Genomic DNA, 16,146 nt, shown 5'->3' on the forward strand with positions numbered 1-16,146 from the left:
GCTCGGTGATCCTTGTGGGTCCATTCCAACTCAGGGTATTCAGGATTCTTAGGAGTGGTGACTGGAGACACTGTTTTCATTCTGCCTGGTGAATTCTGCGTTTATCTTTCCCTAGGGGTTGAATGCAATCCCCTGAGTGCTGGTGCGAGGGAGGAGAAGGCAGCACAGAGGCTGGGTAGAGTCTGGGAGCACTGGAACATCGTGTGCTAGGAGGCTGTTTGGATTAGAAACTCTGCGGATCAAGTGGGCTGGATGAAATGCCAGGGAGGGGAATTGGAGTTTGCTGAACTCTAGTAATTGGACTCGTCTGTAACACCCGGATAAGGAAAGTGAGCTGCTCATGCTCAGCACAGATGAAGGGAAGGAGGCAGCATGTGAGAGCCAGCAGACGCAGCCCAGTAGGAATAACAAGGCAGCTATCTGCGCAGCAGTGATTGTACCAGCTGGATAGGCGACACGGGGAAAAGGAGCGTAGAATGACTGCTGGGTGCTGAAGGTTCTTTCAGGCACAAGTGGCAGAGGAGCAGTTGAGGACTGCAAGACACGAGGCAGCAGGGGCAACACAAACCACAGCCTGAGGAGATGGGTTCCTCAGAGCAGTGTCCCTGCCCCATGTTCAAAGGGAACAGCCCCAGCCAGCAGCTGTGACAGCCACAGTGACAGACATGGCTGTGCGGTCGCAGAGGCAGAGCTGTAATGAAACAGGAGAGATTCTGTTGAAGGGCTGGGGGAACCCAAACCGGTGCTTTCTGCTAGTTACTGGCAAGAAATTGTGTCACATAGAAAGCAGAGAAACTGCAAACGATAGGCTGATCCAAGTGCTGAGCACATGGTGAATACTTCAGCTTCCAGGAAAAGAAGTCAAAACCCCCAAACAAATAGCTGATGATCAAAAACAGGTATGTGAACAGCTGGGAAACTCAGCTCTGTGCGTCTGGAGGAGCACGAAGACGTGGCCTGAGTCATCGGCAGTGTTAACATGCTTGAGATTCATGGCTGACTCTGCAGGTACCAGGAGGTGTTCTGCTGCTCTTTGCAGATGAGCCTGGCAACAACTGCACCATGAAGCCATCATCCCTAGGGAAGCATGATTGGAGTGGACAGCAAGAAACAGGCGGGGTTCGCTGGGGGTGCTCTGAAGGTTGGGTAACAGACCAGCTCAGTGCTTTGGGTTAGCAAAGGGCTGGGTACACGTCACTGCTCAGCAGCTCGCGTGCATGTACGCCAGCTTCTGCCCGACAAAGAGCTGACGGCTCACCCTCGCATCAGCATGGTGCCCACAGGCAGGCTTGGAGATGCTGACATAGTCCTTGATCCCTCAGGAAAACAAGTAGGCGGTTCTGAATCCGGTCCCAGGATCATCTCTTCTGCCAGCACGTCTGCCACTTGCACCCCTCCTTCACAGAACCTTAAAATAGAGGCCGAGGCTGGGAAGTCACAGGGTTTTTCTAGACTTTGTTGTGGAAGCAGCCCACGCTTGTGCCCCCAGTGGGCTGCACAGGCTGGGCTGTGACCCTGGGGACAAGAGAGAAGGCCCAGGAAGCTGGCACTGCAGTGCCTGTGCTGGGCAGGGAGCCCCACTCATCAACTCGTTACTCTGACACTATTCCAGATGCCTGCTTTGGATGCTGACAGTTGGAGTGTCCAAGTTCAAAGGCCAGGCTGATCAGGAAGAGTGAAGGAAATGTGGGAAGCTGGCTGTCATGTAGGAAAACAAGCTTGAGAGGGGAATGAGGGAGCACGGTGCAGGGATGGTCAGAGGATGCTGGCCCCAGCACCACAACCGGTGCGTCGGGCCTTTGTAGACAGAAAAGGTATCGGTGTTGCTCAGTGCTAAGAAGAGCAGAACAGAATGCTGGCTGGCACCACGCAGGTGGTGGCTGGGCCCCGTCCCTGCTCGGAGGGCGCACAGCAGGCTGGCTGGGCCGAGGAGGAAGCGGTGCTGGGGTTTGCCGATGTGCATCCCTCCTGGATGAGCTCAGGGGAGTCCCCGAGCAAACCTGGCATCACCGCCACTGCTCCAGGAAGCCGAGCTTCAGGGGAGACAAAGTGCATCCTAGCTGCTTTGCGGTCACTGAGGGTCCGTGACACCAGCAGTCTGGGCTGCTTCCTGGTCACCGGCCAGCTCTGCGCAGTTCCTCTGCTCACGCGCTCCTCGCTTTGCAGCTGGCCGCCGGGCTTGCTTTACTCATTGTCTGCCGCGGGTGATGCGAGCTATTCAGCGGCTGCCAGGTTTCAGGGAAAGAGAGAGATGAGCCACCCCTCCACCCACGCTCTGGGAAGGGCTCGGGGACGAGGCCCTGCTGATGCACACGTTCACTCCTGTTGGGGTGAGCTGAGTGCAGAGCCCGCGCACGCCATCCCCACATCCCACTGCTGTGCTGGTGCTGTGAGCAGAGGTTGGGAGCAGCCCCGGCTGCTGCCCACTCGGCACAATAGCAAGCCTGCTGCTCCCCCTCTCCTCGTGTGTTTGCCTTCCAGAGCCAGACATAGACTTGCCGTCACTATTATTTTGCTTTGTGTCAATATTATGACAGCTAAAAGCAGGAGAACTGCATCCACATGATAAGCAGCCAGAAGCTCTGGGCTGGGCGTGGATCGCATTCGTTTGGCAGGAGAGAATGCCTGGCAGCCCCGGCCACTGCACCGGGAGATGGCGGGCAGAGGCACACAGCAAGGCCAGCACGTGCACCGCTCCTCTCCCTTAAACTCCCACTACCTTTGTCCCAGGGCTGATGGAAGCCTGAATGGTGTGTCCTGAGGGGAGATGTGCACAGAAAGAGCCTTGTTCTCTAGTGGAAAGTCACCTCCAGCTCTCATCCAGCCCTGCTCTCCTGGAGGGCTGCTCCCAGCCAGCAGCTATGTGTGCAGGACAGGGGGTACTCAGCAGCCCGGCACAGGGGGCATCTGCCTGGGTACAGTGATTGCACATCCCATGGAGGCTCAGTCTGGGAAGCTGCTGAGGCAGCATTTACCTGTAGGCACCCACGTATGCTTGGTGCTGTGGTTCAGCTCCCTGAGCCTCACCCTGCTTCTGCAAACACCGCATCCCAGTGTGTCCCCGCCAGCTGGCCGGCACGATGTGCTCTCCGTGACTTCCCCGCTGGCTGCTGAGCTCTGCCCTGATGCCGCCGTGTCATGGCCGGGCTGGGAGATGGCCAGCTGGCATTAGCCCTCCCTGCTGCCAGCATCACCTTGCCCACAGTTTTGCCTCTGTGGGAATGGGGCTTGGCCTCAGTGCCAAATGAGGTTCATGCTTAGTGTGAGATGCTGAGCTGAGCAGTGCCTGCCCACCGGCTCAGGGCACTGGGACTCAGGATTGCTGCTTGCTGATGGCATCTCCCCTTAAATCTCCAGAGGGACTTCAGTGTGGCTCCATTGCTGGGATTGCCCTCATGTGGGTCTTGTGCCCCCAGTGCTCTGGAGCAGCCCTGGTGTCCCTGTGGCCAGCCCAGGGCCTAGCACTACAGACAGCCTGTGTGCTGAGCCCTGCCGTTCTGCCAGCACAGTGCAGCCATCAGGTGTCTGCAGCCTCGGCAGCCCTACAGAGAGGCCAAGGGTCCCGAGGGAGCCCAGGTCCATCCCGAGGAACCAAAATAAATAGCAGAGTTCCTGCCACGTGCAGCCGGGGCTGACTAAGGGCAGCCGCTTCCGCCTGCCTCAGGCAGCAACAACAGCCACAGTGTTCGGGGTGCGCAGCACGGCCCATTTCCCCCTATTGTCAGCCTGCTGCTCAGCACACACATCCCCTGCACACCTGGGATGGGAGGAGAAATTGCAGGGCTGCCTGCGGCCAGGCATGGGAGGCCGGACCTGGCCGAGCTCTGGGGAGTACTGTGGGGCCCAGGTGTCCACAGGCTGGTTCCCTCGGGAGAAACACTGGCAATCCAGGAGCGCAGTGTGTCACATCCCTGTGACGTGTGGCCATGGGGGTCCCATTGTGGTGGGGTTCTGTGCCACAGGCTGAGGCACTGCACCATGTGGGGCTCTGGTCTGACCCACAGTGGGGCCAGAAATAGTCGCAGCACAAAAATACGGAGCTGAGGTTTCCAGGGTGTTTTCTGAGGGCTCAGTGGGTGACGCAGGAGGGCCTGGAGACAGTCAGCTTCACAAGGACATGGAGATGTTTGTTTGGGCTGTTTTCACCTGAGATTTTGCAGGGGCAAAGACTCCCATGGGAGATGTTGATCCCAGCATGGGGCTGTGGCAAGGAAGATTCTGCGCAGTGGGGTGAAGTTTTGCTAACAGAGCAGGAAGGTGGCACGGATGTACTGTGACATACTGGAGTCAAAGCTCTTGGCCTGTGGCTGCTACATCTGCCCTGTCAGGAAATGTCTCCATGAGCCCCCATCCAGTCGCTGAGCCCTGTTCCCAAGGTCTGTGGCTCCAGAGCTTTGAGGAGGCTGTGTGCCGGATAGCAGGGTGCAGTTATAGCACTGTCCCCAGGCACTGTCCTGTGGCTGGGCCCTGCTGGATGCTCCCCGCTCACAGGAGGATGCTGCTGGTCACAGGTTACCAGCATCCAACTATTATTTCTCCACTCCTGTGCTTCCCCACTCTGTGCTGTCCAGAACAGGGATGCTCATTTCAGGAATGTAAACTCTGCTCAAGGCCTCCGAGGAAGCAGCTTCAGAACAGGAACAGGACTGCCCTCACAGTGAAGGGCTGGTCCCCCCCTTCCAGCCACATGGCCCCGGGGAGAGCCCTTTGCTCTAGCACCAGCGCGGCCTTGTGTCTGAGGGGTGGCCCCAGAAGACCTTCCTGCAAGGACAGGAGGGCAGCCCTGGAGGCCCCGTGTGGTGACGACCTCTGCAATAACACTGCTCTGCCCTCTGAACGGCGGCAGCTCCTGCTCATGGCAGGGGGAAGCACTCCCTTCCCCCCCACCTCAAAGCCATCCATGTGGCAGCAGGGTGCCCTTGGCTCAGAGGTGCAGTAGGGCAGCAGTGGGAAGCACAGGCAGAGGGCACTGCACAGGGACGGCACCTGCTCCTGTAAGGGCACAGGAGCTCCAGCAGGCGCTGAGCACCTCTGCAGCGGCCCTGAGCAGCTGCTGTGCTGCTGAGTGATGGACTGCAGCGCTGCAGCGCACGCGGCCCCTTGAGCTCTCTGCACGCTTATCTCTGCAGCACCTCCCTGCTCAGTGCCAGTACCTTCCTCATGCACTCAGTGGTACCAGCACGCAGGGGTCCGGCTGGAGCCTGGTGCCCACTGACATCTGAGCCACCACCACCGTCTTGGGGATGGAGCACGTGTGGCTGGGACGTGCCACAGCAGCGCAAGGATGGACCCCAAACGGAGGAGGGCCAGGAGCCCCCGCAGCCCTGCTGCCCCCCAGGAAGCAAGGACACGAGGCCCGGTTGGGACACAGAGCCCATCCTTACCCAAGACCCGCAGCCCACGGGGATCGTGTTCCCCTCTGGCATCTGCTCCCTCCCACCTCCGGCAGCCACAGCTTTCCTGGCCACCGGAGCTTAAAAATAGCACAGAAAAGGCCACAGAGCTCCTCCGGGTTTAACCTCGGCAGCGGGGTTTGGGCCGGCCGCCCCCGGCCCCCTGCACGGAGCCGCTCCGCAGCCACGGGGCCGCTCCCCGCCGGCCCGGCACCCGCTGCCCGCACCTCCCCGTCCACCGCGTGTCGAACGGACCTCGGCGCCGGGGTTTGGGCCGGGATCCGTCCCGGGCTCCAGCAGTGGGGCGGGGGGCGGCCCCATCTCTCCGCGGACACGGCCGTTCCCGCGTCCTCCGGGGTCGGGCACCTGCTCCTCCCCGGGGCCGGGGCGGGCAGGGGCGGAGCGGGACAGCGGCGGTGAAATAGGGGCGGCGGAGCGGGACGCGCTCCCATGGCCCGGCGGCGACGGAGCGGGCTGGCATGCGGGGGGCGGCGGGGAGGAGGCGGTGGCACTGAGTCGGGGTCGGGGCGGCGATGCGGCTGCTCGGAGCCTTCTTGCGGCTGCTGCTGGCCGGGGCGCTGGGAGCACCGCCCGCCCCGGTGAGAACCGGGAGGGAGGAGCGGGGGGTGGGGGGGTCGGAGCGGGGCCGCTGCCCGGGGCTGGGAGCCGGCGGTCCTTACAGCGCCCGCCTTTCCCTCCCTGCAGGCCCCGGAGGCGCGGGGGACAGCCAGCGCCGAGGCGCCCGGTGAGTCGGCAGCGGACGGCGGTGCGGGGCTGCGGGAGGTTTCCTGGCTCCAGGGTCGCCGTCTCGCGGCCCCACGGCCTGCGGCGACGCCCCCGGAGCGGTACTGCGGCTCCGGGCAGTGCTACGGGACGGCGCAGCGCGGCTCTGCCCCGGGAGAGCGGCTCCTCGGGAACGGAACCGGGGAGAACCGGCGGGGAAGCGGGCGGGGCGACGCGTGGCTGTGCGAGCCCCGCAGCAGCGCAGCGCTGGACTCTTTGAGGGCACTGGGGCATCCTCCGCAACCCGCCCTGCGATGGGGACAGCGCTGCGGGGCTCGGCTGGGGATCCGCTTCCCCGGGGGACCCCTTAGAGCCCCCCGGTCTCTTGCAGTCCTGACCTTTAAGGAGATCTGGAACCGTAGCTTCTGCCGGCCTCGGGAGCAGCTAGTGGATATCATTACCGAGTTTCCCAACGAGGTGGAGTACATCTTCAGGCCCTCCTGCGTCTCCCTGCAGCGCTGCGGGGGCTGCTGTGGTGATGAGGGGCTGCGCTGCGTTCCCGTGCAGACCAGCACGGTCACCGTGCAGGTGAGCAGCGTCCCGTGGGGCCGGGGCTGGTGAGGGGCTCCTGGAAAGCTTTGCACTCGCGGCCTCCCATCCTCACGGTGCTGTAGGTTACCTGCACACATGCCCAGCCAGAGGGGTCCGTCCGCCTGTTCTGTGGGCTCGTCCCTTAGGTCGGGTGGGATCTCTGGTGGCACAGACCTCTCTCCCTCCCCCTTCCCTGTCCTCTCCACAAGTGCGTGGTCCATAGCAAGAACTGCTGCCGCCACCTTTCTGCATCCCTGTGGGGCTGGGGTGTCCTTGCAGCTTGCAATCCTGCCAGTGGGGATGGCAGCGAATTGCCGGCAGCGTGGCTGCTCCCGTGTGCCGGGGGCAGCAGACGCGGGATGGGCAGGGTGAGCACAAAGAGGCTGTGGCTGTGTGCGTGGTGAGCTGAGCAGCTCTGCAGCACCCACACTGCACTGCTGGTGGTCAGTGTGCTTGCTGCTGCTGCTCTGTGGGTGAAGGACTGAAAGCACATAAAAAGGCAGGAGGGGAGTTGGAAAAAAATAACAGAAACTAATCTTAATTAGAACAAAAGTTTGAAACGGGCAAGAGGTGGTGTCCCGAGCCCTTTCCGGGCTTCCCTCCACAGGAGGCATCCAGCTGCAGTGCACAGGATCAGTGTGGGTCGCAGCACAGCTGAACATTCCCAGAGAAGCCCCTGGGTTTCTGCTGACCCCCTGGCTTCTCTGCAGGCTGACATGTAGCAGGGCAAATCCTGTACTCCCAGGACAAGAGGCATCACTGTATGGGCTGTTGGCCTGGTCTGGTGGGAGGAATGGCAGCAGTGGAAACAGTCTGTAAAAGTGGTCAGGGAGAGATGGGAAGATGCAAAGTGGTCGAATGTGTGAAAGATCTTTGTGAAGATAGAATATCTGCTCTCAGGTTGGAAAATCCCAGCAGGATCCTTAATACAGCCCCAAAGGCACAAGGAGCTGTTAGAGCCTTCAGTGCCACAGCCCAGCTGGGGCTGCTGCCTGCAGGGCTGGAGGCCCTTGTGCTGAGCAGAGGGCTTGCCCCATGCCTGGCCGATGTGCTGGGGTGGTCATTGTCCTGCACTGAGTGGAGGTGGAGAAATGGTGCCTTGACTGTGTGCTAGGAAGTAACCTTTGTTCCTTTCAGCTTGTGAAGATAAAGCCCAACGGGGAGGCACCCTATGCGGAGGCACCGTATGTGGAGATGTCGTTCACTGAGCACAAGCAGTGCGAGTGCAGGTAGGGCTCACTCTGTGCTGCTGAGGCTCTGCCAGCCCACATGCCACCCCTCCATGAGGCATGGGGACATGCTGGATTTTGTTGGAGCTCGTGGCCCCACACTGCACTATGTCTCTGCAGCACATTCCCTGCAACCCAGGGGTGTGGTGCCTCCAAATCAGGCACTGAGCACTTGGTGACTTGTGGCATCTGTGCCCCATTCCCACACCTGCCTTGTCACAGCCCTGTGTGCTGCTCTGGAGCACCGCACCCACGGCTTGGGAGGATGCTCTGTGACTTGGCACAACTGAGCGTGACTGTAGGCCAAAAGGCTGAGTCTTGCATCTCCCTTTTGGGCAGGCTGCCTGATCCGAGGATGGGGATTTAGGGTTTACATCTGAGCTTAATTGCGTGGCACCAATCTAGCAAGGGCGTGCAGCGCTTACCTGGGACAGTTGCTCAGCACCGCCTGTCAGCCTGGCATGAAGTTAACTGCAGTGGGTCACTGCCCTTTGGCCTCAGTGGAGGAGTGTTGCGAAAAGTGGGGAGTGTGTCCTGCTGGGCAGCATGAGCCTTGTCTGGAAGAGTGCAAGGATCCTGTGCCAGTATTCCCCCACAGCAGTGCAGGCAGTGATGCTGGAGCAGGCCCAGGGGCTATCCCACTCTGTGCTGACTCTGGAGCTGTTTGTCAGTGGATGCGTAAGGAGCGGGAAGAGGCACGTGTGTGACTTCCCCCTGCTTCCAGCTGTGTTCTGTGAGGGAATTTCCTGAACCCGTTGTGGTTTCCCTACACGGGGTGATTCCTGGGGCGGCACTGACAAGTGTGCATTCTGGCTTCACGTCTGTCTCGCACCTGCACAGCCTTTTGTCTTCTCATCAAGCACCCTTCAGCACTTTTACGTTGCTCCCCTCATTAAGTTCAATGTAAATGCGATGGATGGAGCCTAGCTGTGGCTCCTATAGGGGATGCTTGAGCCAAGGATGCTGTGGCTGGTGTCAGCCAACCACTGCTGAAGCTCAGGGTTGTCACTGAGTTTACTGTCCCCCATCTGCTGTGGTCAGTGAGGGGTTGATAGGTGGGAAGGAGTCATTGGGTCTGTTTTAAGGATGCTGGGGTGCGTTGGCAGCTCCCAGCTGGCATTGCCCCATAACTGCCCCGTTCTCCCCACAGGCCGCGGCAGGACCTGGTGAGACCAGGCAGGTAAGTGGCATTGGGGCGTGCAGCTGCTGGGGTTGTGGGCTCAGTGCCTGCACGTCAGCCTCTCTCTGCTGCTTTGCTTTTGAAGGAGGAGACTCAAGGGCCGAGGTAAGAGAAGACAAGACAAGAAGAGACGTAAAGACTGCGAGCTGTAAGTGAGCAGGGCAGGGATGGGTGGTGCCTTCTAGGTTCACTTCTTGGCAAGGATCAGCTGCGGTCAGGTGTTAGGTCTTTGGTGCTGTGAGTAGAGCGGAACAAATGCAGGAAGGAGCAGAACAAAGGGGACAGCACAGGGGCCACAGACCAATCAGTGTGCGGTAGTCCTCTGGCCAGAGGTGCTTGAAGCTGGCTGGTCCCACCTAGGGCAGGGCTGGGTGGATGGAGCAGTGGCTTGGTTGCATACAGCTATATCACCTGTACAGACCAGGCTGAGTTCTTGATGTGTGAATTTTCAGTTCCAGTCTCATCCTGCTGCCAGCTGTGTCCTTACTGCAGTCCTTGGCCAGCCGCTGTTTGGGTTACTCCTGTCCTTACCCTCGCTGTGTCCTGCTGACTCTTGCAAACGGCCTGCTGGGGTTGCAGAGCAAGCACTTCCTGGGGATGAGCCTGCTGCTGGCACTTTGCTGCTATATTTGTTCCCTGCTCTGTCTGAAGTGTGCTGCTCAGTGCCCTGCTAGCACCTACAGCCCCACAGCCCTTTCTTTGCCGTGAAACCCCACTTCTCATGGTCTCTTCCCGCAGTTTGGTGTTGGGGCTCAGCATGGGGAGGGTTGAGGGGCAGGAGATGGTCCTGGTACTGCAGAGCCTGGTGGTGCTCATCCTGTGCTGTGCTCCCCTTGCAGATGTGACACACCACGCAGGTAGCCTCCGCTCTGCCCCTGGCCTCACTCCTGCCTCTGGAGCTTGAGCACTTCTGCCCGGTGTGGGGACGTGTGGTGCTGAGCCCCTTGGAGTGACAGTGCTGGGGGAACAGGACTGCAGCAGGAAGGAGCCGACGAGATTCTTGCTTGGCTTGAGTGGAAGCATATCCTGGAGCCAAGGACTCTCTTTTTCCACATCTGCACTGGTTGCAGCAGGACTAAAGGACCCAGAAAGGAGGATGAGGAGCTGGAGCTGCAAACTGGTGTTGGAGGGCATCCTGGGGCTGCAAGGAACAGAGCTGTGGGCATGCTGCTGGAGCTGGGCACAATGCGGAGTGGGGATGAGCAGGGCTGGCTGGAACCACAGAACTACTGTATCCTGCAGCCAGAGGGGAGGGAGCACACTGGGGTGGGTTTCAGCCTGGGCAAGGTGCAGCCCAGAAGGGTGTCTGAGGAGGGAGGGCAGCTTGGCAAGCCCTTCTGGTAGGCACAGGGAGGAATTAGGGTGCTGCAGACCCTTCCTGTACCCACAGCCACATCCCCAGCCTTGCCCTTCTGAATAAAAGCTGGGGGCAGACCCAAGAGCTGCGTGGGTGAGAGCTCCTCTCCTTTGCAGCAGCTGGAGGGCCCAGGCTGGAGGCAGGCTGGTGGTCTCAGCTCTTTAACACTTGTTCCACCCCTGGTGTGGTCCTGCTCTGCCTCCCTCTGTTTTGTTGAGGGCTGGTCTCATCTTGCTGTCCTGCTGGCCAGCAGGCTCTGGTGGGGCTGGTGCTGGGGCACGCTGCCCATGGACTTTCTTACCTGGGAAATGTGCCCCATTCAGCTGGCATAGTGATACCATCTGTTATTGGGAACACCCTGGGATGGGCAGGGGGCTGTATTCCCGTGTCTGAGGAGCTACAGGCTCTCATTTTCTGCTTGCCCCAGTAGTGAAGAAAATGCTTAGGGGCTCCTCCCTAGGGCCATGATGGCCACTGCAGCTCAGCCAGGCCCAGGGACAGCTCACCTCAAGCACTGCCCCTGGGGCTCCTTCATACCACTTCCCAGTGCTGGATCTGGCTGCTACGTGCATTCTGTGCTCTTCTGTACCCTCCAGCAATGAAAAGACCCTATGGACAAAGCGGGGAACCAATGGCATAGAGGTCCCTAGGCTCAATCCTGCATCCAGCCAACCTCTTCATGACTGACTCTGGGCCTCACTCGGCTTCTGGTACCCCCTAAAAAGCCACAGCTGGGGTGTATTACTGCAGAGCTGAAGCAGGGCTGTGATGGCTCAGCTGCTGTGCTCAGCTGAGGAGAGACATGGCTTATCCAGCGCTGGGCAACCAGAGCGTTTGGGGCAGCCTCACCTGGGCTGAGAGTGCTAGGTGGGGCCGTGGGGTGGGCAGCTCGCTGTGCTGCGTGCCCCTTCAGCTGGGCAGGAGGGGCCGTGAGCAGCGGGAGCCACAGACAGCACTGAGGGACGGCCCTGATGGCCTGAGTTATACGCAACAGTAAAACTTCCACCGTGGTAGCGTTACGACCTCTGAGAAGGAAACTACGTAAAAACAAGACTGTTAATTAATTTAAAAGCCTATCAGGTATGGTTATTGGCGTCAAAAGCCCTAACGGTGGGAACCCCCCACGCGCGCGTCTCCGCACCGCGATGATCTCACCCGCGGCCAATGGGCGGTCGGGGCTGCCGCCGGGCGCGCTCCCGCCGCGCGCCGGTCCCCAGGCGGCCGCGCGCAGGCGGGGCGGGGCGGGGGGATGCCCGAGCCCCGCGCCGCAGCCCCCGGCCCCATGAGCCGGCCGGGCCGGGACTACCTGGTGGAGGCGGCGCGGCAGCTGCGGCTGGCGCTGGAGCGGGACGTCAGCGAGGACTACGAGGAGGCCTTCAACCACTACCAGAACGGCGTGGACGTGCTGCTGCGCGGCGTGCAGGGTGCGGGGGCGGGGCGGGGTCCGGCGGGTCCGGGCAGCGCCTCCTCCGCCCCCGTCCCCTCATCCCGTCCTCCGTCCTCAGCGGAGCCCAACCGGGAGCGGCGCGAGGCCGTGAAGCGGAAGATCACGCAGTACCTGCGGCGCGCCGAGGAGATCTTCACCTGCCACCTGCAGCGGGCGCTGGGCGACGGCAGCCCCGGCGGCACGGTGAGACCCGGGCGGGGGCGACGCGCTCGCTCCCTCGTCCCCGTGCGGGCGATGCTCGCTGCGCGGTGGGGGGTCCCTGATCCCCGCTCTCCCCGCCCGCAGGGGTACAGCAGCCTCCGCCTGCGGCCCGTCAGGACGCTGCGCTCGGCGGTGGACAACCTGCGGCGGTGCCGGGTGCTGGCGCTGATCGATAAGGTGCGGCCGGAGCGCGGGGGGGTGGGGGCGGGGCTGCCCGGCTGGCCCACGTGGCGATGCCGAGCGCCGTCACCGCGTCTGACCGGCGCCGCGCGCTGCCCGCAGGTGCAGGTGCTGCAGGACCCGGGCACCGGCGGGACCTTCGTCCTGAAGGTGGGTAACGGCTCCGCGCGTCGTCCGCCTCCGTCCCGTGGCGGCCCTGGGCTGCAGCACGTAGGGCCGGGCGGTCGGTGCTAATCCTTTGTCGTGAAGCTCAGCGAAGAGCGGCTCGAGGGGCCTCTGGAGCCTCCCTGATCCGCAATTGTCCGCTCGGCCCTCTCAGCTTGCTTCCCGTGAGCAGGAGGGAGGAGGTTCCGTTCTCTTCATCTGTTTCTCTGCTGGGCTTCAGCCCTGCGATGGCGGCTCAGGCCTCACCCTGCATTCAGAGTCAGCCCTGAAAGCAGTGGTGGGTCACATGCACGGTGTGCTCAGTGCTGGTGGTGGGCGCTTCTAGCATCCTTGGAACACACCCGGTGTTCCCACCCCATAAAAATAAAGGACTGCAGCATGCACCCACAGCCCTCTTTGTCTGGCTTCTGCCCTGCCAGGTCCTGGGAAGCTCACACCTGTTCCATGCTGTAACCCCCACTGACCCGTACTGTACCTCCTCAGAGCCTCCCCAAGTCCTTCGTGGAGACCCGTGAGCGCCAGACCATCATCCCACACGGTGTCCCCTTTATGGTGAAGCTGCTGTGCTACTACGCGAGCGAGGACTCCATCTTCCTGCACCTGGAGCACGTGCAGGGTGAGTGCAGCGCTGCCTCCTGCTCCTTCCCCGGCCTTAATGCATCAGCTGTGTCTCTGTGGGTTAGGACTGCTTTGTCTGCTGGCACAGCCTTTCTCAGAAGGACACGTGGTTACAAATGAAGAGGCTTTGCAATGGGTTCCGAGATCAGACCAAAGAAGTGGGGATGGTGGATGGGAGATGAGCAGGGAGTGCTGTGTGTGGTACCTGTCGTGCTATGTGCTCCATCACTTCCTCCTCTCTGCTTTGCAGGGGAGACACTGTGGTCCCACCTGCGTGCCAAGTACTGCACTCAGCACGGCCCTTCCTCCAGCTCCAGTTCCCCGTGTACCACAGCCACCCAAGCCGTGCAGGGCCACAGGAGAGAGAACAGCGAGGACAGCGCCCAAGGGAGCAGCCACAGCTCCGCTGACCAAGCTGCATCTGCTCCCAGCCCCGACCACTGTGAGCAGGGTCTGGTCTTCCACACCTGGAACTCTGTGACCGCTGGTGAGGCCAAGGGCTGCATGTTTGCAAAAGCAGCTTCCCAACATGAGCCCAGGGCCCTCAGTGGCCAGACCACCAGTCTGCCCCGTGGTCGTGCTCCTGCCCCATCGGGACTCCGCAGGACTCCGGCCTCCTGGGGGCATGGACACAAGGCCTGGGCTGTGAAGGAGGAGCAGGTGCAGCTGTGGGCAGCAGAAATCCTCTTGGCCTTAGAGGGGCTTCACCAACAGGGCGTGTTGTGCCGGGACCTCAATCCCAGGAACCTGCTGCTCGATACAGCTGGTAGGTGCAGGCTGGCTGCTGGGCTGGCTGGTGGCTGCTCACCCCATTGCCAGGAGTCTCATGCTTCCTGAGCCTGCTGTGGTGGGAAGCTGGGGAGGTTTGGCTGTGTCTGAGCCTGAAAGCGTGATCTGAGATTTCCAAGAGGGTTATTACAAGAGATGTTTCTGGAGGGAGCGTGGCCGCAGGAATATGCCGCTTCTGTTCCTGTGTGGACCTGTCTGCCTGGGAAATCATGGCACAGGGAAGCTGGGAGCAGCTGAGCTGTAGTTGAGGTTGGTGGAGCTGCCCTTTCACCCACTCAGGCTGTACTTGTGCTCCTGGGGACTCCTTGAGCCTGCTCAATGCTTCAAGCCTGAGCAGCTGGAAAAGTCTGAGACAAACTGAAGAGCCACAGAATGCTTAGGAACAAAAATCAGAATTTTGCAAGGGGAAAGCCAGCCTTCCTCTTCTGCTGTGCTTCTCACTACTGTGTGCACCGAGGTTCATGGACTGACCTCATCTAAGCAGCCTTCTCCCAGCAGATGCTCAGTGCCCCAGCACTCAGGGCACAGCAGGGGCTGTGTGTCCCAGCTGTCCCTAGTTAAGGGCTAATTGCCTGAGTGGCTGGGCCTTGGTTTTGTGCTAACCTTGTCTCTTTGGTGCTGGCCTTCAGGTCATGTCCGTCTCACCTTCTTTGGCCAGTGGACAGAGGTAGAGCCACAGTGCTGCAGCCAAGCAGTGGAGCAGCTGTACAGTGCCCCAGGTAAGGCTCACATCCTCTGTCCAATGCCACTGACCAGCGCTGCCATGTAACAGTCTCCGGGCTAGTGCCCAGGTTCCCTGCTGCCTGCCCAAGTTCCTCGCTGGTTCTTTCTGCAGAAGTGGGGGGCATCACAGAGCCAACTGAAGCATCTGACTGCTGGAGCTTTGGGTCACTGCTGTACGAGCTGCTGACTGGAGTGGTAAGAAGCAGTGGGGCTGTGCAGCACTGGGATGGGGGCACAGAGGGGGCACTGCAGAGCAAGAACTGTCTGAAAAGGGGCTGCATTCCAGCACTGGCTCCATGCTGTACTGCTCCTGGAGCGTAGTTCCTAGTGCCCTGCAAGTCTAGAGCCTTGGATTTTAACCTGCCATGTTGGGATGGGGCTGGGTGGTACTGAAGGCTCAGTGCCACTGCTCACTATCACCCTCTGCCTCCTACAGCCACTGTCTCAAAGCCACCCAACAGGGATCTACCCTCACACCCAGCTGCTTCTGCCCGAGGGTCTCAGCATGGCAGCCACATCACTACTCACTCAGGTAAGGACTGGGGAGCATGACGAGGGGGGACCAGGGTCGAGGCTGGCTCAAGTCAAACCTAGGCAGCTTTCCCAGAGCTCCCATCTTCCCCAGCTTCTGTCCCATGTTTCTCTGCAGCTCCTGCAGCACAACCCCAAACGGCGTTTGGGTGCAGGAGGAGGTGGAATTGCCAAGCTCAAGTCCCACTCTTTCTTCAGCACCATCCCCTGGAGCAAGCTGGTGGGCTGAGCAGCGGGAGCTCCAGGGGCTGCGTCCCACCCAAAGCCTGTGAACCCACTGAGCGCCTCTGCCTGCAGTGGGGGGAGGTCTGCTTGCAAAGGGAGAGGGCGTGCATGAGGTTTTGCAGCCTCAAATCTTCTTTTGTTGCTGCCTACGCTTGCTAGCATCTTCAAGGGGAAGCTGAGGGTTCTTCCATTACAGCCCCTGGTGGGATGGGAGCCTACGCCCTGAACCTCCTCTGTACCACCCTTCCTGGCTGCCATGGAGAGGCCACGGCCCACTGCTTAGCACGGTGCCGTGGGCCTCTTCCTCTGGTTTTATCTCTGCTGCTACCACAGTTGATGTCCTCCGTTATTTTTTGTGGCTTCCAGTTGTGTTTCCCTGGGCCTCTGCTGGCTGGTACCTGAGCCTGCACTCTGTGCCATTCACCAGCTGCATGTGTGTGGCAATGGCTGCTGCAGGTCAGGGGTGGGACGGAGCCCCTGGCTCTTCCACTCCCAGCTCTGTGAAAAGAATAAACCACATGTGACTGCTTGCAGAAGTGTCCTTCTGTTTCTGAGTCAATGCTCAACCCAAACCATTCTATGATTTTATGACGACTGATGAGAATTAGCATAGCTTGATTTGTTGTGCACCAAAGCAGCTCTGGGCTGAAGGAGTATCTAGCATCATCAGTAGCATACTTCTGATCCTCCTCTCCCAGTAAGCTCCCATTGCCCGAGCAGCCCCAGTACTAATGAGCTCCTGGCAGCAGCGAAGCACTGGTGTGGCTGCTGGTTCCAACTCTGGCTGCCTCCAG

At 60.6% G+C, this 16,146-nt stretch overlaps 2 protein-coding genes across 6 annotated transcripts; both read left to right on the plus strand.

Moving 5' to 3' along the window:
• Positions 1–5,909: 5,909 nt before the first annotated feature.
• On the plus strand, positions 5,910–10,697 carry PGF (placental growth factor). 2 transcript variants are annotated; one of them, XM_065755694.1, is made up of 7 exons: positions 5,910–5,992; positions 6,099–6,138; positions 6,508–6,704; positions 7,845–7,936; positions 9,087–9,116; positions 9,202–9,264; positions 9,956–10,697. In XM_065755694.1, the coding sequence occupies exons 1-7, from the start codon at positions 5,927–5,929 to the stop codon at positions 9,975–9,977; spliced, it is 510 nt and encodes a 169-aa protein (XP_065611766.1). In that variant the 5' UTR covers positions 5,910–5,926; the 3' UTR covers positions 9,978–10,697. The 2 variants fall into 2 exon arrangements, with proteins under 2 accessions (XP_065611766.1, XP_065611767.1); XM_065755695.1 differs by having other exon boundaries at positions 9,202–9,221.
• A 1,027-nt stretch (positions 10,698–11,724) lies between these two features.
• Positions 11,725–15,641, plus strand: RPS6KL1 (ribosomal protein S6 kinase like 1). 4 transcript variants are annotated; one of them, XM_065752467.1, is made up of 10 exons: positions 11,725–11,897; positions 11,979–12,103; positions 12,206–12,298; positions 12,404–12,451; positions 12,950–13,082; positions 13,335–13,850; positions 14,503–14,592; positions 14,709–14,791; positions 15,033–15,128; positions 15,246–15,455. In XM_065752467.1, the coding sequence occupies exons 1-10, from the start codon at positions 11,756–11,758 to the stop codon at positions 15,354–15,356; spliced, it is 1,437 nt and encodes a 478-aa protein (XP_065608539.1). In that variant the 5' UTR covers positions 11,725–11,755; the 3' UTR covers positions 15,357–15,455. The 4 variants fall into 4 exon arrangements, with proteins under 4 accessions (XP_065608539.1, XP_065608531.1, XP_065608558.1 ...); XM_065752459.1 differs by lacking the exon at positions 14,709–14,791 and having other exon boundaries at positions 15,246–15,641; XM_065752486.1 differs by lacking the exon at positions 15,246–15,455 and having other exon boundaries at positions 14,686–14,791; positions 15,033–15,120.
• The last annotated feature ends 505 nt before the right edge of the window (positions 15,642–16,146 follow it).

The sequence above is a fragment of the Cyrtonyx montezumae genome, unplaced genomic scaffold (genome assembly GCF_038088225.1).
Source record: "Cyrtonyx montezumae isolate F1298 unplaced genomic scaffold, pur_monq_1.0 scaffold_10, whole genome shotgun sequence".
Lineage (NCBI taxonomy): Eukaryota > Metazoa > Chordata > Aves > Galliformes > Odontophoridae > Cyrtonyx > Cyrtonyx montezumae.

Bases quoted from the DNA above. Each gene is read 5' to 3' on its own strand.
- PGF (XM_065755694.1), top strand. From the start codon at position 5,927: ATGCGGCTGCTCGGAGCCTTCTTGCGGCTGCTGCTGGCCGGGGCGCTG. The intron at 5,993-6,098 runs GTGAGAACCGGG...CCCTCCCTGCAG, and splicing joins TGGGAGCACCGCCCGCCCCG to GCCCCGGAGGCGCGGGGGAC. The intron at 6,139-6,507 runs GTGAGTCGGCAG...GGTCTCTTGCAG, and splicing joins AGCCAGCGCCGAGGCGCCCG to TCCTGACCTTTAAGGAGATC.
- RPS6KL1 (XM_065752459.1), top strand. From the start codon at position 11,756: ATGAGCCGGCCGGGCCGGGACTACCTGGTGGAGGCGGCGCGGCAGCTG. The intron at 11,898-11,978 runs GTGCGGGGGCGG...CTCCGTCCTCAG, and splicing joins GCTGCTGCGCGGCGTGCAGG to CGGAGCCCAACCGGGAGCGG. The intron at 12,299-12,403 runs GTGCGGCCGGAG...CGCTGCCCGCAG, and splicing joins TGCTGGCGCTGATCGATAAG to GTGCAGGTGCTGCAGGACCC.